At 40.7% G+C, this 24,144-nt stretch overlaps 2 protein-coding genes across 2 annotated transcripts in view; one reads left to right on the top strand and one right to left on the bottom strand.

The window, feature by feature from the left end:
• LOC105936152 (GRIP and coiled-coil domain-containing protein 2) overlaps nucleotides 1–24,144 on the bottom strand; it is a 40,107-nt gene continuing 15,963 nt past the window's right edge. Inside the window, 12 exon segments of the mRNA XM_012876826.3 lie at nucleotides 1–246; nucleotides 946–1,147; nucleotides 4,516–4,655; nucleotides 7,309–7,530; nucleotides 10,381–10,589; nucleotides 12,601–12,777; nucleotides 16,261–16,382; nucleotides 18,414–18,551; nucleotides 18,687–18,764; nucleotides 18,941–19,041; nucleotides 20,225–20,387; nucleotides 22,977–23,081. Of these exon segments, the coding sequence (XP_012732280.2) occupies nucleotides 173–246; nucleotides 946–1,147; nucleotides 4,516–4,655; nucleotides 7,309–7,530; nucleotides 10,381–10,589; nucleotides 12,601–12,777; nucleotides 16,261–16,382; nucleotides 18,414–18,551; nucleotides 18,687–18,764; nucleotides 18,941–19,041; nucleotides 20,225–20,387; nucleotides 22,977–23,081 (1,731 nt within the window). The 3' untranslated portion in view covers nucleotides 1–172.
• Nucleotides 2,651–3,647, top strand: tmem223 (transmembrane protein 223). Its single transcript, XM_012876831.3, has one exon. The coding sequence runs from the start codon at nucleotides 2,801–2,803 to the stop codon at nucleotides 3,596–3,598; it is 798 nt and encodes a 265-aa protein (XP_012732285.2). The 5' UTR covers nucleotides 2,651–2,800; the 3' UTR covers nucleotides 3,599–3,647.

Here is a 24,144-nt window from a genome sequence, read left to right as displayed (position 1 = left end):
ACATACATTCTTTGGTCCTGCCCGCTGTGTCCCAACGATGCTTTAAATGCCCCGGTTACAACCACTGCGAGTGTGCGGCATCATTGTTACAGATTTTCCCAAAGAGAGGAGCTCGGTTGTGTTACTGCAGTGGACTGTCAGTGTTTCTGGTTGATTTGGTCGGTCGCCACGTCTATCTGATCCCAGACCAGCTGTGGAGGTAGGAGGACCACCCTGAGCCCCGAGAGCCGCTTCCCTCCTCCTCACCTGGAGAGAGTAAAGACACCGGGTAAAGATTAAACCACAAAAGGTAACATGTAAGGCAAGGCAAATTTAAGGCAAATTTATTTATATAGCACAATTCAGTACAAAGACAATGCAAAGTGCTTTACATGATTAAAATATGGCAAAATAAAACAGAATAAAAGCAAGTAGGAATAAAATATAGATAGAAAATAGAACAAAAAAGTGGTGATTCAGTTAACTAGGACAGTTGAAGGCAATTTTAAACAAATGTGTTTTTAATCTTGATTTAAAAGAACTCAGGCTTTCCACACTTTTACAGTTTTCTGGAAGTTTGTTCCAGATAATTGGAGCATAGGAACTAAATGCTGCTTCTCCATGTTTGGTTCTGGTTCTAGGTATGCAGAGAAGGCTGGAGCCAGAAGACCTGAGTGGTGTGGATGGTTTATACGCTGATAACAAGTCTGTGATGTATTTAGGAGCTAAGCCATTTAAGGATTTATAGACTAACAGAAGTATTTTAAAGTCTATTCTCTGAGATACAGGGAGCCAGTGTAAGGACTTTAGAACTGGTGATAATAACATGTGTATTATATAATCCAGGAGCTCAAGTATGTTAGGATTAATAAACGGTTCAAGCTGTTTGTCGTCTTAATTTGATCTAAATAAACTAATAAAAGTTACTCCAGGGAAAATTACAGAGGCCGTTTGGCTCTCAGGCACCTTGTGCGATTGCGGCCAGTTTGCTCTTCTCCTCTGGACTGAGCTGCAACATGGTGTGGATGACCGGCAGCAGCGCCTGCCTCTCGCTGCCAGAACGCAGGAAGATGAACTGCAGCAGGACGTTCTTCAGATACTCCAGGTTGGCCACGCTCTTCTCCCGCTCCTGGTTTCGCTCGAGTCGTCTGACTTCGCTCTTCAACAGCTGGCAGGTGGGAAAAGTTAGACGAGACGGCAACATTGTCATAAACGTTAGACGCAATTATTCATTTCACTAATGTGAAAGCTCTTCATTTAAGACAGGATTTGTTTTGAACAGCTGAAGATCTTTAGCTGCGCAACTTTTAGACGTGTCTGCACGTCAACACTGCTGGGGATGCAAGTCAGTCATTTGGTTCAGGTTTGTTGGACCAGGGGAAGCTCTAATGGTTGCAGGATATCTGCCTTTGAGGACAGGAGTTTGGGACGCCTGATTTAAAACATGCCGCCCTCTGTGGTGTAGCAGGCTAAGTCTGGGTCTTTGGTCCGGTTTCGAATCCCAACAATAGCACCTGGCGTTAGAAACTCTGCCAAATCCGTGTGCAAGATGTGGTGACTCGCTGCGGCGGCCCCTGAATAAGGCAGCAGCCGAAAGGAATCACTCACATGGTGTTTTCTTCCACAATTTTCTTATATTTACCTTCATCTTCCCAATCATTTTGACCAAAAGAAGACACCCTCAGCACAAGTCAACATCTGCAGTCTTTGACAGACAACACAACTCTGATGACTAGTGCTGAAAAAACAAATAATGGGAACAGAGCTGTGCCCGAGTTAAGAAACGATTGTCAGAGTCCCCTCAGAGAGCTCCTATCTTAGCCTAAAAAAAATCCTGACTAGAAGTCTGACTAGCCACGGAGTGATTCAGATCGCTGCTGAGAGCTACTTTTTGTACTTTAGGAGCTCCCGGAAGGTCTATGATGGCTTTGTGAAATAACCTTAATCTTACAAAGTTATTCTAAAATTCCGAAATTCTAAGATTTTTCCTAAAAATGACATCACTAAGAGCTACAAGTAAAAGCTGGATAGGATGACACCTGAGCTAAGTAGTGTCCTTGTAAAGTATGACTTGTTTTGAGAAGACTTAGAACACAGCAAGTCTGAACAAAGTAATCACAGCAGCAAATGGATGCACTTCTCTGATATTTCCACAAACAAATCTCATTTAAAATTGGACCAACAAATAACCAGCTTCCTCCCAGGAATAATTTTCTTGATAAAATCTGTTACCCCAGGTTGGCTTAAAAATAAAGAAATATACAGAAATAAGCTCCTAACTGAGCTCTAGATCTCTGCAGCCCCTCCAGCCACTTAAGTAGGGACTTCTAAAGTAAAGTGGTTACATTATATATATATATATATATATATATATATATATATATATATATATATATATATATATATATATATATATATTATTTTTTTTTTAGAAATATCAGAATAAAAAGGGGCTTAATCTGTCCTTGTGTGACGTGTCCTGATTTAACTTCCAAATTATGCATAATTTGTCTTGGTTTATGATATAAAATCTATTTAAAATACCCTCAAGTTTTTAGTTGTGACAAAAAAAAAGAAAAAATAAATCCAGGCGCCAGCACATCACTTTGTTTCACCATAGAGTCCTTTAAAAAAACGCTTCTAGACTGACTGGCATCGAGTTCACGTCACCACTCTCGCGAGAGTTGAGAATACATAACAAGTATGGCGGCGCCCTCTCGGCTACAGAAGCCCGGAGTTGAAGAAAGGTAAACTAAAAAAAACGGAATCTATCGTGTCGTTCAGGGTCTCTTCTTCGTATAAAGGCTTCCGCCGGTGAGACATGGGGTATGAGCGCCTCCTGTGCGGAGCTCTGGAGCGTCACTGCCGGCTATTCCGCCTCGCTGATATCCAACAGAAAGCTCGACTCTTCCGAAATGCGTACAGGTCGTCGGAGACGTCGTGGAGCAGCGCGTCCACGGCGTTAACCGCCCGCTCCGGAGTGAACGCGCAGGCCGTCGCCCACGCAGGCCGCCAGCTGGCAACCCGTCGGGGCTACTGCGCCTCCGCACAGCCGGCCAGAGACGTCACCTTGTTCGAGCACGACAGGACCCGCTTCTTCCGGCTCATGGCGGTGTTCTGCGGCGGCCAGTTCGTCTTCTGGACCTACCTGGCTCAGTTCGCCTTCACCGGGCTCAGAGACACCGGCGGGAGAGGCGGAGCCGGGGCGCCCACCACCACCACCACCACCACCACGGGACTGGCCGGGGTGTGGAGCTTCCAGATGAACCTGGGCTCCAGCGCCTGGAGGTACGGCTTTACTCTGGGATGCCTGGCCATAGGGGCGGGCATCGTGGGCCTCGGAGCGCTGTTCTGCCGGCGGTCCGTCAGCAGGGTGGTTCTCCACCAGGGCGGCAGGATGGTGACGGTGTGCACACAGTCCCCGCTGGGAGCAGGCCGTGGCAGGACCATAACCGTCCCGTTAAGTCAGGTGGCCTGCCACGCCCACAGGCAGGAGTCGCCCTCCTTCATCCCACTCAGGATCAAGGGACACAGGCTGTACTTTCTGCTGGACAAGGACGGGACCGTAAACAACGCCCGGCTGTTTGACATCACTGTCGGTGCCTACAGACCGATTTAATACCACAGCTGAGCTTTCAGGACTCTTAAGGGACACCTCATGTGGCTTTTTTTTGTTCATTTGCTGTAAAAGCCAATAAAACATTTGAAATAAAATGTCAGCTCATAAAGATTCATTTTGCATTAGACGTGCCACATTTGAAACCTTTCAACGTGCATCGACGTTTAAATAGGGCTGAACGATTTTGGAAAATAATCTAATTGCGATTTTTTTTCTTAATATTGCGATTTTTTTTCCAGTTTAATTTATCATGTCTATTTAAACATATACAAACAATAAATCAACTTGTTTCCTCGCTGTGCAAATTTTTTTGCTAAAAAGACCCACAGCATTTAAACTCGGTGCAGAAATGATATGATATATTTCAACCAAAATTGCAATTTTGACTTTTCTCTGCATTAACAACAAGCAACAAAAATGGCTTCTAAATAAAGACGTTTGTAAACAAGGACTATTTTAAACAAGAATTTTTTTATGTTTCTATTAATCAGAATATTATTCAAGAGAACAGCTTTTAGTTGATTTGGACATCAATCCTTGTTGAACATAAAGTGCAACCAACAAGCAAGTCTATGTATTAAACTGATTGACCTGTACTTAATGCTGTGGTAAGATTCCTGTAAGTTTCTGGCAAACAGTATGATTATAGAAACTCTAAAACAAGTAATAAAATTAGATTATCTCACTGCTGCAACTGTCTTCCCTTCCATGTGGAGGTAAACCCACTTTAAACATTTTACCAACACCTAATGGACGTGTCTAATTCCCTGATTGTTACATAGCCAAAAATTGCAGACTCTGCGATTTGGAAATTGCGTTTTTTTTTAAATTGAAAATGCGATTAATTGTTCAGCCCTACGTTTAAATAAATAAAAACCCATTTGATTTAAAGGCGTATAATTTACGCTGACACGTACGGTGATCTGCTCCATAAGGACAGCGTTGGTGGCCTCGGTTTCGTGCAGGAGGCCGTTCATGTGCTCCATGCTGCGGGTGACTGTGCTCAGCTTGTCCACCAGCTCCTCTTTGGTCGGCTCCACCGTCCACACAAAAGGCTCTGCAAACAAAAAAACCAGGGCAACGAGTAATTCACATGTTTCTGTGTAGGTAAGCGCTAATCAAATACAACAATACTTTTGAACAGGACAGCTCAATCGCTCTAGTTTGTCTTGCTTTATTTAAATAGCCGGTGTACTTTATTCCTCATAAAAAAGGTAAACAGGCACCTTAAATCATACTCTTCTGTTGATTTCATCATTTTGTGGAGATAAAGTAGTGCACAGTTGTGAAGTGGATGAAACTGATACGTTTCTTTTGCAATTACAAATCTTAAAAGGCCACAATTTGCCGTCAAATATACAATTAATAAAGTCAACACGTGTGGGATTTAGTCTCAGTGTAAAAACGGCTGTTCTGTGAAGGTCTCAGAAGTTAGAGAACGTTAGTGAAGACGCATCAGATCAGGGACAACGTTGCAGACAAGTCTAAAACAGAGATTAAATAACATCCCCAGCTTTTTATGCCTCTCAGAATACTTTCAAACAATCATCTAAAAGCAGATTATGGCTAAACTGACAGAAGGGGAAAAAAACAGCAACGACAAAAGCAGCTGAAAAGCTCAAGGTAAATGGAGGCGCTGCAGAGTTGAATCTGTTCGTATCCCAACTTTTATTTGTACTTTTTTCACAAATCTGACCTTAATGGAAGAAAGACAAGAAGAAAGCTACTTAGTACAAGCTGTGTATCTGGTTACATGACACCAAAATAAATCTTTTTTGGCCTAGATGCAAAGCTTAAGTATGATGAAAATCTAACATTTATTATCACTGACCCGGTGCTTTAAGTGGGCCGGTGTGGGCCGGTATGCAGCACTCAGTTTAGAGCTTGTAGTCTTTTTGTCGATTTCGAAAAAAAAAAAAAAAAAAGTCACCTCGTAAGAAACCAGTTACCTTGGCCTTACATTCAAGTTGATGTAGGCGCTTCACAAGAGCGAGGAAAAGCGCAGGAAAATTATCTGGGCTGTGAGGTTTAACTGGTTCCAAGAGGCTCAAAGAGGACCTGAACTGGAGCAGAGTTTGAATGATAACTCTGAACTTCACTACACAAGAAAATGGAGGTCGGGCTCAGCTGGCATTAGCGCCTCCAACAGGGAACCTGCAGCTGCATAAACCCCTCGGTGAGATCAGGGGCGGCGCTAGGCATTTGGGGGCCCTGAGCACAAATGCTTTGTGGTATCCCCCCACATGGAAATGAACAATAATGCAGGATTTGTCAGTATGTTTCCAAACTAACTTCTCAATTTGAATGTTTTGAAAACAGTTGCAATAAGGAGAAATTAAAATACTGAAAAATCTAAATTTGTATTAACAATAGTTCCTATACGTCCACGCAAGATAACTCTGTTTTACCTGTCAAGGAGGAAATTTAGACCATATATTTTAGGTGGGGTTAAAATGAGAGAACAAAGAAAGGACAATGAGTAAAATGCAACAATGGACAAAGTACCACAAAATAACCAAGGTGCAATAATCTATTTAATACACTGTCCTACAACCTGTGCAATAATCCTGATGTAGTGACTTCTGCTGCTATCAACACCTGAACATAAGTCAGCACACATGTATGTATGTATGTACAAATGTATACGCACATATATACGCGTAGGTACGTACGTATGTAGGCGATTAGATATATATATATATATATATATATATATATATATATATATATATATATAGACCACTAAGAATGTAAATGAGACATCATATGCCCATTCCTATTTCCTTTTTTGTATTTTTTGGTATTCTTGTTGATCCATTGTATATATGAAGATTCACTGTATATAACTGAATGCACCTTCCCTACTCTGCACCTTGTATGAGCCGATGTGACGAGTGAATTTCTCCATTGTGAGATCAATAAAGACTATCTTATCTCATCTTAAATGAGGACTCGGCCTATAAAGTGCTCGTAGAATAAGACTTATTTTTTGTCTTGTTTTCACGTTTTTATTTGAAAACCCCTAAAACATCATAAATGTCGACTTTCCAGAGGAGACTAAACGATGTGACAATGACACGTTTTGTTTTCCTGGTGAAGAATCATTAGGAGGAGCTCATGAAAACCAAAGATCCTCAAAGGGTGCAGAACTTCTGCAAATTATTTTAGATAGACAGACTTTAACACTGCTGTTCAGAGGAAATCACTGTTGAATTAGGGCAAATCTAATAAATTTTTTTCAAGTTTTTCATTTGTTCAAAGACGTTTAGTGAAAAACTGCCAACTGCTAGTGAAATGATGCTTATCAGTAAAATAATTCCTTTTTTTTCTTCCAACAAATGGTTAAGTGCAGTCAGATGTACAGAATGGATTTAGATCAAAGCATGGTGATGTGTTAGAAAGGCCTAGTTAAAGTCCAGACCTCAATATGCCTCAGAATATGTGGCAGGATTTAATAATCACGTTCACAGAAGACCGCCACCGAAATTCTGTCTAATCTAGACATGCATCAAAAATCTACAGGTGTATTTGCAGCTAAAGTATCTAAAGAGATTTTTATTTGCATTGACCTTATCCAAATGAAAAATCCACTAGTTTGGGGGTTGTAGCATTAAAAGGTAAATGGGAAAGCTCTAGGGGCAAGAATGCACTGTAAACAGCACCTCTTACTGAAAGTATGCTGTAAATATTCCATCTTTCCTTGAACACACCTTGTTTGGGATCTGGGGACGTGAGTAGCTGCTCCAGAGAGGGCAGGGGTGAGAGTTTTGGGGAAGATCTCTCCGTCTCTGTGGTCTCCATGCCTTCTCCCTCCTCCCTGGCCATTGACTGCAGCTCGTTGAAACCCATCGTTCCTGCTTGGCTCTGATCGGCGTTTCTCCGCTGCAGTTCTGATGCCAGCGTCTTACGGCTGGACAGGGCCGACACTGCACCTGAGGTTACAAGACGACAACATAGCTCTTTGGTTTTTAAAAAGAAAAAAAAAAAGGCAAAATAACAGCTAATACTTATTTCAGGCTTCTCAAGCTCAACAGGAGTTTAAAAAAAAAAGGCTTAAAGCTATAGCTGGTAATCCTGTTCAGAAACATTTTTAGTTGTACTGGGTGAAAGCAGTCAATACATTATGTACTCAGAAAAATTAGGTTAAAAATTAGATCTCTATGGGAGCTGCAGGCCAGTAAAAACTGTTCGGTCCGAGAGTTTTGGTCCTGCTAACACTCCCCTCTGTCACGTTCTGGGGAAATCGTCTTATCTATTGGTTGTCCCACGTGGATATCATGCTTGCTAGCCGTGCACTTCTAGTGTTTATGTATCCGGTTAGCTTAGCGGTTAGCTTCGGTGTTAGCCGTTCATTGGGGCTCCGCTGTTCTCACCGTAGACTTTGAACATGGCTGAGAGTCGCGAGAAGTAAACCACGTACAAAATTATGAGAAAAAGAGGAAGGCCTCAGTAGAAAGAAATAAGACCAGAGTGGATTTGGAAGGTTTTTCTCACGCGATTGCCCTGAGGAGCGCAAGAGCTGGTAAGACGGTCCTGTGCATGTGCAGATATTTAAAAAAGGGACCTGGAGAAACTTCTGAAAATAAATCGCAGACACTCTACCTTTAACTTAAGGAGTGAAATCGAGCTTTTACCACCTTCGTCTTTTAGCTAGTTTGTTGAATTGAAAATCATTGTCAAAAATCACTCCCAGATTTCTTAAAGTGTCACTAAATTAAAATATTTCACAGTGCTGACATCAGTGGTCGCTTTCTCAAACAAACAAAATGTTTGTGGCTGTTTGTTCGTTGAAAAAACCCCCAGGATATTTTGGTTTAACCACAGTTTTTCTGCAGAGACGCCTTAAAGAAGAGACCATTACCTGGTTTCAGAGACAGGTAAAGCCATAACTGTGAGGACAATGATGAGAAAGGCCTGCGATTCATAAAGCTGTGACTAAAACCCTCCAGACTGAACCGTTCCTCTCACATTCCCACCTCAGCAGTTTAAACAGGAACAGTTACGCAGCTGCTGACCAGTAGAGGGCATCGTTGAGACACTGGAACGGATGCTGGCAACCCGGATCATATTAGAACATTTAACAACAAAAAAATTAATTTTACATCATTACTTATTGTGCTTCTGACAATGCAGACAACAATGGCTGCTCTAGTGAGCCAGCAGCCTATATGTACAGAATAATTTAACTTTAAAGGATAAAGGAAAACATTATGTTTCAGCTCTAGAGGACGGATGCTTTGGCAAAGTGAGTTTGAAGCAAAAATATTCTCAAAAATAATTAAGAGTCAGCATTCCACTTGTTTCTTAGATGACTGGATAACTAGGACTGAAAATTATGAGAAATAGGTACATTTCACTGTGTGTTTCATGTTATTTACACGAAAGAAGGGGGAAAAAAAATCATGAGGCTAGCAGTAGATGATTCAGTAAAACGAACACAAGCTAAATCAATCTGCTTCTCGGTTAAATCCTAAGAAATAACGGTGAAAAAGGCCAATACTCTGTTGTGTAAAGGGAATATCGGGCAGATATTGGCCTTTATGTGCGAGACACTAATGAGGAGCCTCTCCAGATGCCACAGGGACCTGTTCGCCACACTGTGAGGCGGGAACAGAGTCGAGGAGCCTCGCCAACACCTGGCCAAGCTCAAGTGACAGAAGAAGCGCACACACACTCACACACACACACACACACACACACACGGACGCTCCTTTCCAAGTCATTACTTTGTGTATTTGCTGTTTTACTGCAGAGGGCAGCTGTGTGGGAGGTGATGAATGAGCTCTCGTTGCTGCTCTGCTGATAAACACACTGATATCCTCACTCCTGCGGCCTCTCTCTGTGTCCCGTCGCTCCTCTCAGAGCGGATGAGTGAATAAGACAGACGACTTCTACTTTACAAACTACTTGATGCTTTAAAGCAGGGGTGTCAAACATACGGCCCGCGGGCCGGATCTGGCCCGCCGAACAATTTAGTCCGGCCCTGTGGCTAAATGCATTATCATTATAAAAAAAAGAAAAAAAAATTTTTTTTTTTTTTTTTTTTTTTCCCCAGTGTCCTGTCTGGCAATGTGGCAATAAGATGCCACAAAGAGCTCATCAGATTTGACTTTCACAAGTGGACAAGATAAAAAGGAAGAGAATGATAAAACAATTATTGAAAAAAAACATGTACTTTGTTTAATTGAAAATATGCAGTTCCTATATTGTCCACGAGGGACGCTGTGTTTTAATTAGCAGATTAAGCTTCAGGTGTGGAAAAATTCAAATCATTTCTTAATTTTTATCTGTTTGATGTATTTTGTCATGCAGGACAGTGTTTTTAAGTTCCAAAAAATGTGAATAAATGTTTTTCAACATTTTATAATCACTGTGATCAGTTCTTATGCATAATGCGCTTAAGTAAATGTTTAACTGAGTAAAAGTATTGTTGAAATTGCACATACTTTTCTTAAAAACGCTGAGGTTATTCATAAGATATTGTGTAAAAGTGAAATTAACTTAATATAAAAAAATCAACAAGTCCACATTTATTAGTTCTATTTAATCTTGCAATGAGTTTACTCGTGTGGCCCTCCTGAGATCAGATTAAGCTGAATGCGGCCCCTCAACCAAAATGAGTTTGACACCCCTGCTTTAAAGGATCCCCTTCATACTAAGTGACCTAAAGATTTTGTCTGATTTAACGCCACACGGTGAGGGAGAGTCGTTTTTTTTTTTCGTATTTCACAGCATATGTAAAAAAAACATCTGTTGCCTTTGGCTTCCCTCTCTGAGCTTACTGTTCTGGCTCTGCAGGTTGAAGAGCTGCTCCTCGACGCGGCTCAGTTGTCCCTGCAGGGTCTCCACGGTGGACCGGTGGTCGTCCTGCAGCTTCTTCAGCTGCTCCCTGTAGGTTTGACGCTGGCTCTCAACCTGGGACGACAGGTCCGCCTGAGCCTGGGACAGGTCTGACCTTAAGGACACGTTCTCTGTCTGCAATGTCAAAACCCTGGGGAGGGGACGGGGACAGAGACAAACAGTTAGGGTCGGGTTCTTCTTAGCCGAAGATCAGCCATCTGTGGAGCATAGGGGGAGTTGGTACAGTGCCTTGAATGTGTTTTATTGGGATTGTGTGTGACAAACACAAAGTAGGTAATAATTGTGAAATGAAAGATCCTTTTCCTTTTCCTCATCCTTTTCCAAAAAAAACCTGAATAGTGTGACATGGATTTGTATTGACCCTGAGTCAATACTTTGCAGAACCCCCTTTTGCTGCGATTATAGCTGCAAGTCTTTGAGATAAGATAAGATGGACTTTATTGATCTCACGGTGGAGAAATTGACGTGTCACGTCGGCTCAATAATCAAAAGAAGGTGCCAAAAGAGGGAAAAGGTGCATGAGGTTTATACAGTGCGTCCACATATATCAGAGTTCCTACAGCATAAGGCAAGTTAAATTCAAGACTTTTTAAGACTTTTTAATGCCACTTGAAATAAAAAGTTAAGACCAACTTCACGATAAACAAGATAAACTTGGTTGCGACAACTTTACCTAAATGTTTATTTTAACATCAACCATTATTTTCTGGCTCAGTAAACATATTAAAGATTTAGAAAAACATTCCATATAGGAAGAAAGCTAAAAAACACACAAATTACAGATATATTTTTGAACAACTACTGAACTGAATTCACAAACTTTGTTTTGTTCCCTACTAAAATAAACTATAAATCAGTGCCAACTCTTTTTCACAGCTATGGTCCGGCCGCAACAGTTTTTATTGGTTCCGCTATCGGGACGAAACCAATACTGGTTACATTGAGCCGTTCGGTAAATTTAAAAAAAAATATAATTGTGTCAATTATTTTACTGTTTGGTAAGGATTACAAAAATAAAATCCTATTTATGACCTGGTAACAATTTTAAGACCTAAGAAAGATTGTTTTAAGACATTTTAATGCCAATTAAGGCCTTAGTTTTATATTACAGAATTCAATGCCCTTTAAGACTTTTTAAGGATCTGCAGGAACCCTGATATATACAGTGGATCGAGAAAAAAAAGAAATAAAGCAGAGATTTAAGGTGACTTGTGTACATATGGATTTGACTTTGTACATTAAAGTGGTACCAGGTAAAGAACAACAGTGAGGTAGTTTGATTACTATAACAGCTGAAGTCTCTTATTTAACAGGATTATTGCACAGGTTATTAAATAGTAATTGCACAGTAGTTATTGCACAAGTTATTGCAGTTAAAGTGCAACATTGTAAAAAGTCTGAGGGTGCGTCTCTGCCGGCTTTGCACATCCAGAGATTCTTCTATGCAACAGAAAGCTTAAGCTCAGTGAGACTGGATGGAGAACCTCCAGGAAGAGGAATCATCATGTCTCACAACAGGCTCTTAACTAGCTTTAGGTCTCGACTTTGCCAAAGCACTTTGGTTCTGAGCCGTGCTATTGTGGCTCTTTATGTACATTCATTGTAGTTGTCCTAGTGGAAGGTGGACCTCCAGCCAAGTTTAAGCCTTTTTGCAGCCTCTAAGAGGTTTTCCCTTCAGGATTATCTTGAATTTAGCTCCGGTAGCCTCCCATCAGATCTCCTGAGAACAAGCGTGCCAACAGGGCGAGGCTACCACCGCCACGGCTCGCTGTGACGCCGTTGTGTTGACGGCGAGTTGCAGTGTTAGTATTTCTCTGCAGATCCTGTTGTAAATGTAGGGCTTAAAGTTCAATTTTGGTTTTAAAAATGACAAGCGAGTCTTCTCCCACATGTTTGCAGTTATCTACTAATAAAGTGATTTCTGAAGGTTATTTGTTGTACCGGATGTTATGTGCACACTACTACGCCTTTCACATTTTTAGTATTCAGATTTTCTTCTTCTGCTCTAACCACACGGTCGCCACTCCCCCATGATCCAGAATGAAGAACGGTGTGACAGAAGAGAGGGGTGAAAAACAAAACAAAAAGCAGACATTATATAAGGAACTGCAGTTGAGAAAAAAAAAACAAACAAAGCTCACCTCTCACGGAGCTCGGCCTCTTTGGCAACGTTTTCCTGCAGGATTTTGTTGTGCCTCTCCAGGAGAGTGTCGTGCTCAGTCTGGAGCTGCTGCAGCTCGGCTAGGCTGCTGTGGAGGCTCTGCTGGCTCTCCGACAGTCTGCTCCTCAGCTGCTCCACCTGAGAGGACAGCTGCTCCCTGCAGGAGACGCCACACACCAATGTTACCTTAAATACATGCTCCGTTTGAAATGCTACTAATTAGCGCTGCCTGCATCAGCTATCGATGTAGTTTAGAAACTATATTCATTGTAATATTTCTCACCTTTCACCCAGTTAGCATCTAAGTGTAGCTTTGGTGACGTGTTTGTGTGCAGACAGATGAACCTCCAAATATTCCCTTTTAAGCAACGCACGCATCAGAAGACTAAACAGCTCCCCTCTGCTGTAATGCGTGGGACTGGAAGCTGGGTTTTGTTTTTTACCTCAGAGTGGCCAACTTTCTATTATCCCTGTATTTGATTTGTCAATCATATAATTTAACCAATCAAAATCAATGACAGAAGGCAAGATGCTATCCAATCACAGTGTCACACATTCGTAGCCTGCAGAGACGGCTCGGCTGTGCTCACTGTCGTTAGTGCGCCGTGGATTTTCAGACTTTTTTTTTTTTTTTTTTTTTTTTACAAACAACTACAACAACGGAGCAAACGAGAGCGAGCAGGAAGCAGTGCCTTTAATTTCCGTTGGAAACGTAAGCACTGATGTCAACACTGGAGTAAACATTCATCCTAGGAGGCTTAGTTAAGACAACCGGGAGCATAAGGAGCAGTAAAACGCTAACCTGACCCTAGCCATATGTATTTCGCTCCTCCTAGCTCCACTCATCCATCTTGGACTGATCCATAGGAATTGCCTTTTTTGAAGGCTGGGCCTTATCAAAAATCCTTGCATATGATTGGATAAGCCACTTGTCTGTCATCTTTATCGACGTGCTATTTCAACCACTCACACCGAAGCCAACCCGTGACGCTGTGAGGGTGACGCAGGAAAAAACAAAACTTTTTTTTTTAATGTGTTTGCGGCTCTAGTGGTACGCGTTTTATTGACAGTGAGCTGACAGGAAGAGGGGGGAAGACAGGCGGCAAAGCGCCGCGGGTCGGAGTCGATCCCGGGCCGACAGCGTTGAGGACTAAAGGCCAACTAATACGGTTTGCGCTAACTGCTCCGCCATGGGCGCGCCCCGAAAAATAAAACTTGCCAAATCTGGTCGGGAGAAGGGTGAAAACATGGTTTCCACCAACAAAAGCCTTCAGAGCCGTTCTCTGATGTTCTTTTAATGAAACAATATTAGGTAGATTGGACAACAAGGAAGAAATAGCAGCATCAATGTTAACGTTTGCTTCCTCGATGCGAGCCGCCATTGTTGTCTGAATCAAAACAGTCTCACGTCACGGTCGCTTCTCCACTACGTCACATCTATGAAACTCCAGCCCTGCGTCCTGATTGGCTGGACAATAAAATTGGTTGGAGAAATCACTCTCTATGGGAGATGTCCCAGACGGATGTGAGTGAAGCTAGGCGGAGCGATATCAATCTGGCTAGGGTCAGGTTAGTAAAACGCCACCCAAATGGAGAAACTTGGGTTACTGCAGGCAGAAGGGAACTCTGCTTTGTTCTGATCCTTGTGCTCCTCAGCTTGTAGTTACCTCTCTTTATTATGAATGTTTACTTCAGTGCTCAGCCTGACATCAGTGCTCATGTTTATCAGAGAGTATGCTTATGCTTGACGTTCGAGTTAATTGAACGGACACAGCACTAAACTCAGTGTTGCCAGATCTGACTGATTTCAGCCCCCCCAAAAAAAAAGCCCACATTGCAGCCTCTCTTGGACTCATGTTAAAAGCGTCGAACTATTAAACAGATAAAGAACATGCCATTAGCGCTCAACTGCACTGAAGCAATAAAAAAAAAAAAACACTTGCACATACAGGCTCCCCACAAAATGTGCAATCAGGCAACCAAATAACACAAGATCACCATAACAATCACGTTATAACAACCAGACAAAAAAAAAAAAAAAAAAGAAGACCAATAGCCTCCCAACATGATTTGTAAATGTAACTTAATATAAAATGAATAAAACATTTTTAAGCCGATCAGTAGAACTCAACCCCAATGCGGTACCGCGCGCGAGCTATTTTTAGAAACACAACGTCACAATGACGTCACATCACGTGGTACGCAGTGGGGCAAACTCTGGAAAAGCCGCCGTTGTTTCGCTGTAAGAGACGTGCGTTAGCCTAGGTTTTACTCGGTAAACGACTGCTTTTTCCAAATCTAAGACCATGGTTTTTAAACATTGTTGCTATGGAACGGGCAACAGCGACTCGAGGTACGCTGATCGGCCGCATATGAAGGATGTTTTCTTCAAGACTGCCAAGGAGAAATGTGTACGCTTCGGGGCGGTCGGCCTACACAACAGTTCAACCCGGAAAAAGTTACCAAATTCAAGTACATATGTAGCAAGCATTTTGTCGGAGGAAAGGGCACAACCGAAGAACATCCTGACCCAATTCCAGCGACATCAAGTCAAGGTAAGAGTATTTTGGTGGCCGACATGTTAATAAAGTAGCGCCTGCTACCATGACAGCATATAGGCTATCATGGTAGCAGGCGCTAACATGATAGCCTGCTACCAGGATAGCTTACTCAAAAACATTTCAAATGAGACAAACATTAAACATATACCCATTCCTGGACGGTGATTGCAAACAAAAAACGGCCGACGCTGCCATGATCGCCGCGCAGAAAAAAACAAAGCTTACCGTTCATCAACTCGGCCAGTTTTCCAGTCTTTTTAAGCCATCGAACCTCAAGCCATCGTTTGAGCTGAAGGTTGGTGTGTTCTTCGACAGTGCGACCAGTAAACCGTGCGCCTGGGACATCGTCTTGGGAAAGTTTAACGGCTGTAAAGTCGGTCAGATCGCTGGTTCTGTTGCGCTTGTAATAGCTGGGTTATCCGTGCTTTCTCTCCTGTATGCCCTACCTAAGCGGCAAAAGGGACGTTGCTCTTGAGACGGTGACGTCACGTGCGCGGTACCGCATTGGGGCGTGTATAACATTGACCAATACAATTTAGTAGTGACACTTGACATCAGATTGAACAGATTCTACGAATTAAAAAAAGACTGGTAAAATGAGAAAGGTGATGGCATTTTATTAAAATGTGGAATTTTTTAGTTTCCTTCCACACAATGAAAACCATTTTGATATATTTTGTTCTTAATTCTTTCTAAGGAAAACAGCAAATGTTGAGGAAAGCTTCCCAAATGTTTTACCACCCGTCCATAAGCTTCTTTTTTTTCTCAGACCAATTTTGAATTTTTTTGAGATAATTATTTTTCTCAGCACTGTAGGAATGGTCACAGAGCCACAGTTTAATTTGAAACATATAAAATGTTTTTTTGAAAAAGGTGTGCCCCCCTGACAAAATGGAATGCTCCCCTTTTAATTTGTTTCTGCAGCCGGGTCTGAATGTACATCAATTATAAAAGTAAACAGACACAAACTTAGGAATTGTACCTCACTGTCTGACTTGCTTTTTCATTTCACAACCGTTGATCTCAAGTTTATCATGAATGCTTGTAAAATGTAGTTTATGTCCGCGTTTTTCTCTCACCTCTCCAGTTTGCCAGAGTCTCCTTCAGCCTGGGCGCTGGTTTTACTCTTCTGCTGTTTGAGCACGTTGTGGACTCGCACCTTGTAACTCTCAAACTCACTTGTTGTCGCCACAAGTTCAGCCTGAAATCAAAGATTCGGCAGATTAAAAACATGTCAAGGCACAGAAGTGTAGATGTGGACGCATTTAACCCTTTAAAGCCTGATACGGGTAATTAAAACAAAATAAAATGTCAGGCTGTCGATTTATCTTTGTTTTGTAATTGATACGTTGGACCAGAAAATAAATTTTCTTCATGCTTTCTGCATAAAATCTATTCATTTGCATCTTGTAAATTGGACGATCAGAAAAATACTGACTTTGTTGAAGAGGTAGAGGTCTCAGAAATATCTTTATAAAACGATACATTTGGAGTTATAGGGTTACAGACCAAAGATGTCTTTTTACTGGGGACAAACTAGTTCAGAAATGGCATCTAAGAAGCAGTCATTTGACCCGACTAAAACCCTCAAATATACCTCCCTTCTTTACTTTTGGGATTTTAATTTTCTTTCAGGGTAATTTCTACTTCACTAGTTCACAATACTAGTTATCTATATATTATACTCATAGGACAAATCGATCAGTAAAATTATGTCTATAATAGTATACATCTCTATATTTATTCAGTAAAAACCCATGTCCTGTACTTATGGAACCATTGTTTATCCTGCACTTGCTGCTATTGCAGTTCTGGTTAGACCTAAACTGCATTTCATTACCTTGTACCTGTACCTGTGTAATGACAATAAAGTTGAATCTAATCTAATCATCTAATTTCTCTAAAAAGTAATTAGGCGAGCCCCTCCTTCTGTACCCAGGTCCCCCCTCATTCATCGTAACCAAGCACACACCTAAACTTTTTACGCAACTTGGTCAACGTTTACAAATCGTATTTAATAGGTGACCCAACCGGAACTGTATGCATTTTGAATTTGAATTAAATCAAATGCAGGCTACATCCTCTAAAAACAAGCATATAAATGGCTCTTTAATTTAGTACTATCTGCGGATCAAACACCTACTAAAGAGTCATCAGGCGGCTTTAAATGTTCTTACTGTGCAAAACACCGCACTGCAAAAATGGATCTAAAAATAAGTAAAATGTTTTTAAAGTTAGTGTATTTATGCTAGATTTGAGCATGTAAATAAGATTATCTGCCGATGGAATGAGTATTTTGACCCCTAAAATAAGAGAATTACACATCATGCACTTGAAATAAGATGATGGAGATGATTTGTTCCTGTTTTAAGTGCAAAAATCTTATTCCATTGGCAAATCATCTTATTTACCTGCTCAAATCAATGACAAATACACTCACTTTAAGAACATTTTACTTATTTCTAGTTCTGTTTTTGCAGTGAGGTGCTGCTCCCCACTGACTGGCCACAACAAGTACGCAAAGGAAAACTTGTTTAAGGGGGAAACTGTTCAACTCGCTTATTAACTTATTCTTTTTTTTTTTTTGAGTGCAAATCCCACCAACCCCACTGACATAACGCTCTATATGCTATAGCCCTACGTCACTGAGGATTAGAGAGCCGAGCACGGAGCAGGCAAATAACAGCTGCCAGTGTGCGCTGATGTGCTGCCTGCTGGTGAACAAAACCATACTGAGACTGTGAGAGGGTCTAATAATTAAATTAGTAAAAAAAAACAAAAAAACAACCAAAACGTTCAATACGCCTAAGACCTAAGAAAGATGGCATGTGTTTCAACGTGGAGTATTGTGCACTCTGCTAAAATACGAGGCCACCAACTGGAACTGATTGCATGAAAATTATCACCTCAAACTGTATTCAAATTATTTTCACTTTCAAATTAAGGGTCATGCAAACAGGCCGTTAGCAGCTGTCATTCTGAGCACTTACACCCTGATGAACGACTGACACAGCGTTGGCATTATCTTCACAGGTAATTAAAAATATCTGAGGGATGAATTATGAAAAGCGTCATTACCTTTAGCCTCATTTATCAATTGCTTCTAATGAGAAAGCTCAGTTAATTAGTTAAAAACGTCACGCTCCTGCTGCATGAAAAATATATATATATATTTTCTGTAAACTTGAAATCTAAAGAGCAAGCTGAAAACGAGAGAATTGAGCATGTGCACCTTTGCAGCGTCCCTTTCCTGCTGCAGACTGTGGACGCGCTGCTGCAGGGAGCTGCTGGTTCTCTGCTGCTGCTCCAAAGCGGACTTCAGCTGCTCCTGTAGACGGTGGCGCTCGCCCGTCAGCTCACACATCTCAATCTGAACACAAAAAAAAATGCACACAATGGATTATGTACCGAGCGCTTGAACAAAACCCCGATTTCCATTTTACATTTGAAACCAGGGAGAGATTTATTTATTTTTTCCTTTCTCTTCCCCCTTGCTGGGTGCTACCTTAGAGGTTTCAAGCTGCTGCTGGTTGGCTTCCAGCTCTCCTTTCAGGGACGCCTGCTGCATCATGAGGGAGCTTTCCTGCATGCACGAACACACGCAGACGACACATTAGAAACTCTTCTTGATTTCTTCCAAGGCCTTCTCCAGTCACGCGTACGCATGTGGCCGCATCACTACATTTACATTCATCAGACATCGGGGCTACGCCGTAACAGCAAATCTTTAGCGACACACACACACACACACACACAGACCTGCTTCTTGGCATCTGCCAGATCTTTCTTGGTTTTCACCAGCAGCTGTTTCATCTTCATGGTTTTCTCCTCCTCCTGGTCCAGCTGAGACTTCAAAGCCTCTGGAGGAGACATCAGAAACGCGCAGACATTTAAAACCGAGCCAAAACGGCAACAGCAAATATAGATATTTATGATCTAATCATCCAACATTGATTTAAGCTGGGTTTAAACTAGTTTTGTGCTGCACGATGTTATATCTGTGCTGTTTTTATTCCTTATTTTACTCTTTTTAGGCTCGTTTTTATTTGCAAAGCAGTTGGTTGTTTTTTTAGCGGTGAAATGTGCTTACAGTTGCATGCAGCAAAAATATTAGGGCTCATTCAGCGTTTACTATCTGCAAAGACAAGTGCAGCAACGTCCTCAGAAACGACAACAAAGTCAATATACTTAAAAAAATCCAATTTAAAGACTGAAACTCATGTGGATTCGTCACACAGAGTGATTCGTTTTAAGTGTTTAACTGTTCATTTTGATGATAATGGCTTACAGCCAATGAAATTCTCACATTCTATCTTTTTTTTGTTAGAAAAATACAAAATATCAAAATAATAATGTTTGTTTCATGTGGCTCTTGTAGCACAGACTTGTGAATCTCCCCTACGCTCTTCAATTCTTTGCTTCACAATCTTCTCGTGGCCGCAGATCATCTCTTTTACTTGTGCAGCTTTTTCATAGAAACCTTTTTTTTCCTTCCACTTAACTTTCCATTGATATGCCTGGACAGCGCACAACATGCGCACAACATAAAAAGGCGGGTAGGTGTTCATTAGCTGCAAGTCCTAATCATAAAAAAAACGACGTGTAATGAATCTATATGTGATTTGAATTTATTTTCTGAACTTCATTTCTGAAACAGAATCACTTTTGGAGTATGTTCTAATTTAGTGAGACATACCACTGGTAATTTGTCCTTAAAGTAAAACTACTGTGGGTTTGAAATGTTTGCTGTGACGGTTTTGCTTAAAACCCACTGAAAGTATGAATAAAACTTACTTAAAAATTACTTTAACCAGAATTTTATTTTATTGTTGTACGGTTTATTTTACAGCAACTCATTTTTTTTCCTCTCTCGTTATTTTTGCATTATTATTTTTTCTGCAATAAAGTCCATTAAGCAGCAGGAGGAATGTTTCTCTTTTTGTAACTCTAAGCATCCCCATGGCTGCTGGGACACGAAAAAAAAAAAAAGGGAAAAAAATACATTTATTATTTGCATATTAAAGATGATGATGCATTTCATACCAATTTCCTGCTTGTGGGTCTCCTGCGTCTGGGTGAGCGCGTTAATCTGGCCTTTGAGCTCCTCCATGCACTCGTCTTTCTCTGTTAGTTTTCCATTGAGCTCTTTCACCAGACGTTCATAGTCGGCCATCTCCATGTCCATCAGGGAGCTCTGCTGCGCCTCCTAGTGGCAGAGTCAACACACTACATCATAACTGGGCCACCAACGCCTTTCTCTTACCTGGACAAATATTTATCTTGACTACATTTAAGTGCCACGTTTCTGTAGCATGTTAGGGTTTGTAGAGCCAAAACAAAAATAGTTTGACGTTAATCTTTCATTGTATGGAGGTAGGTTGTTGAAAAATGTAGTAATTAAATGTAAAGTTTGGAGGAAGATCCAGTTAATCCTATTCTGGGAATATTGTCTGGTTGTATAGGGTAGACTAGAGGCAGATGCTTCGTTACGGGACAAATTCTCATTAGGGAGACAAAGGGGATTTGTAGTACGAACTTTCAGAACAATTTAGGATTTAACCTTGGAAATAAAAACTGAAAGATCATGAAAAACTACAGTAGGGTGTGAGACAACAGGGGAATGCTTCGTGGCAATACAAATAAGGCAGAGATGCAGCAATTAGTGTTTTACAGACCCATTTCCTGTTTTCCTCTGCGGTCTAGCCCACGTAGTTGAAAATGTAATATAACCTCATGTTTAAACAGTCAAATGTCACCAGCATTGACAGTGAAAAAAAAAGTGTTGTTGGTTTCTTAAAAAAGGTCATTTCTGAAGCAGATAACAGCAGCTGAGTGTAATTCTAGTGCAACAATATTGAAAAGAAATTGTAAAAATGTAGTATCCCGTATTCAAAAGCTAACCAATGTTTATTCTATATATTTGTCTATATACAGAAAATAACAAATAAATGTTACAAATGACATTAGGATAAGTGAAATAATCAATTAATTAAACTATTATCGAGGTAGAACGGATAATTGTTGTTTCTCCTGTTTTAAAAAGAGCGTTCAGGTGATTTGTGTTTTTATTCTACATATTTGAGTGAATACTGTTATACCTTGAAGTCATTACATTTGTACTCAAGTGTATCGGACTGTGAGAATCTCTTTCTGGCCCATGCCTCGTCAATTACCCTCATTCTGATTTATATTAAGGCCAAAAAGAGTAGAAGTTTGCTGATTTTTGATGAATTTAATGAACAGAAATAAACAATCCCTGTCGGGTCAGTCAAAGGCAAATTGGCCAACTGACTGGTGCATTACTAAAACTAATTGATTTACATGTATCCTTTGGACTTATTCGGCAATTATATAAAGAGGCATTCACTGTGCTAATAAACTGAAAACTCGTTTAAATAATGAAACATGTATAACCACTATGAGCAGGGCTTTGAACCGGTTCAAGGAAGGAAAACGAAAACTGGGAACTTCTTGTATTTAACAGGGAACAGAAACGAAACCGGAAACGTTATTATTTTTTATGTTCTGGAACTGGAACACTTATTTAAAAATAATGGTAACCGGTTAATACCGGTTTTATTTCATTCCTCTAAGTTTTCTTTGCCTAATTAACTAAAAAAAATAAAAAAATAAAAAAGTAATTATTTTCCTGCGCACGTTACCATGACGGCTGAGGTTTCACTTCCTGTGTGACATCACATCACACATTTGCTGACTGAATGGAGAGAGAGCTGTGTTTCCACTAGAGCTACACATCTTAAATAAGAGGTAAATTACGATCCATCGTTAAGTAAAAGGCTCATTCCAAACACAATATCAATAGTTATATTTGTCAAACGAAAGGAACGAAATTAAACGTTCCGGGAACAGGATTTTTTGTATTTTTTTGTTCTAACCGGTTCGGGAACGTCAATTTATTGGTGGAACTCATAACCGGAAACGTTATAATTCCGCTTCTGTTCGGAACGAAACGATTGGGGAAAAAAAAATCTGTTCAAAGCCCTGACTATGAGGCAGTGTTGTAGTCAAGTCACTATGCCTCGAGTCCGAGTCCAGGTTCGAGTCTCCAGTGTTCAAGTCCGAGTCAAGTCCAAGTCATTAAAAAAAAAATCCGAGTCGAGTCCTTATTGATCAAGTCGAGTCCAAGTTCCGCACTGAAGTAAGCATAGCCTACATGTTTTTAAACTAAAAAAAAAATCCACACTTCACCACATTGCACTAATAATTTAGATATTAAAATCATACACCAAATAATATTCTAATGACATATTAAAATTATAGCCTAATGATATAAAAAAAAGTTGAGTCTTTTTCTCAATTTCCGAGTCAGAATGATCTGAATGTAGGAGTCCGAGTCCAAGTTCGAGTCATCAGTGCTCAAGTCCAAGTCAAGTCACGAGTCTCTAAATTTAGCTAATGACTCGGACTCGAGTACTACGACACTGCTACGAGGACCCTTAAATATAATTTCCCTCCCTGCTTGGAACAAACATGAACAGCACACAGCATCTCTTTCTCTTAAGTGTATCGCCACAGAAGCATTCCTTTGGGTGGATTACCAAAGTGGACAGAAGACAAAGTGGGACCTCCAGGCGGCTCTCACGTACGCAGCTGCACTATGTAGGTCTCCACTAATGGAAAAGTGACAGCAGCTCCTTCTCCTTGTGGGCGAAAGCTGCTCCCTTTTTGTTCTGTGAGGTGCCACGGTAGCTGCGGGCGTGCCGTCAGCAGCACACGGGCCCAGGCTGACCCTAAGAGGCGCGCTCTGCCTGAGAAACGGCGGTGTTTTGCGTACCTTGCGCAGCTGGTCCAGCTCCTGGGCGGTCTGCTGAGACTGCTGCTGTTGCTTGTGGAGCTGTGCTGTCAGCTCCTCCACCTCCTTCGTGGCCGACGACAGGTCCTGCAGGGCCAAGCGCACACTTTCAGCATGTCAGTGCACCATAACGCTGCTCTATTAGAGTCAGCGATGGGAAATCATTGACGGTATTTTATTTTAGGGCTGAATAATTAATCGCATTTTCAATATAATCGCGATTTTAAAAAAACGCAGAGTCTGCAATTTTTGGCTATGTAACAATCAGGGAATTAGACATGTCCATTAGGTGTTGGTAAAATGTTTAAAGTGGGTTTACCTCCACATGGAAGGGAAGACAGTTGCAGCAGTGAGATAATCTAATTTTATTACTTATATTAGAGTTTATATAATCGTACTGTTTGCCAGAAACTTACAGGAATCTTACCACAGCATTAATTAGTGGTGAATCAGTTTAATACATAGACTTGCTTGTTGGTTGCACTTTATGTTCAACAAGGATTGATGTCCAAATCAACTAAAAGCTATTCTCTTGAATAATATTCTGATTAATAGAAACATAAAAAAAATCTTGTTTAAAATAGTCCTTGTTTACAAACATCTTTATTTAGAAGCCATTTTTGTTGCTTGTGGTTAATGCAGAGAAAAGTCAAAATTGCAATTTTGGTTGAAATATATCGTAGGCAGAACACAATCATTTCTGCACCGAGTTTAAATGCTGTGGGTCTTTTTAGCAAATAATTTGCACAGCGAGGAAACAAGTTGATTTATTGTTTGTATATGTTTAAAAAGACATGATAAATTAAACTGGGTGAAAAAAAAAAAAAAAATCGCATTAAATTGCAATTTTAAGAAAAAAAAAAAAAAATCGCAATTAGATTATTTTCCAAAATCGTTCAGCCTTATTTAAACGTGGATGCACGTTGAAAGGTTTCAAATGTGGCACGTCTAATTCAAAATGAATCTCTATGAGCTGACATTTTATTTCAAATGTTTTATTGGCTTTTACAGCAAATGAAGAACAAAAACAGAAAAAAAGCCACATGAGGTGTCCCAAAATTGCAATTTTGGTTGAAATATATCATAGGCAGAACACAATCATTTCTGCACCGAGTTTAAATGCTGTGGGTCTTTTAGCAAATAATTTGCA

The sequence above is a fragment of the Fundulus heteroclitus genome, chromosome 7 (genome assembly GCF_011125445.2).
Source record: "Fundulus heteroclitus isolate FHET01 chromosome 7, MU-UCD_Fhet_4.1, whole genome shotgun sequence".
NCBI lineage: Eukaryota > Metazoa > Chordata > Actinopteri > Cyprinodontiformes > Fundulidae > Fundulus > Fundulus heteroclitus.
Note: the sequence above shows the minus strand (reverse complement) of the source record. Positions and strands in the feature narration are given on the sequence as shown.

Coding starts and splice junctions, on each gene's coding strand:
- tmem223 (XM_012876831.3), top strand. CDS start 2,801: ATGGGGTATGAGCGCCTCCTGTGCGGAGCTCTGGAGCGTCACTGCCGG.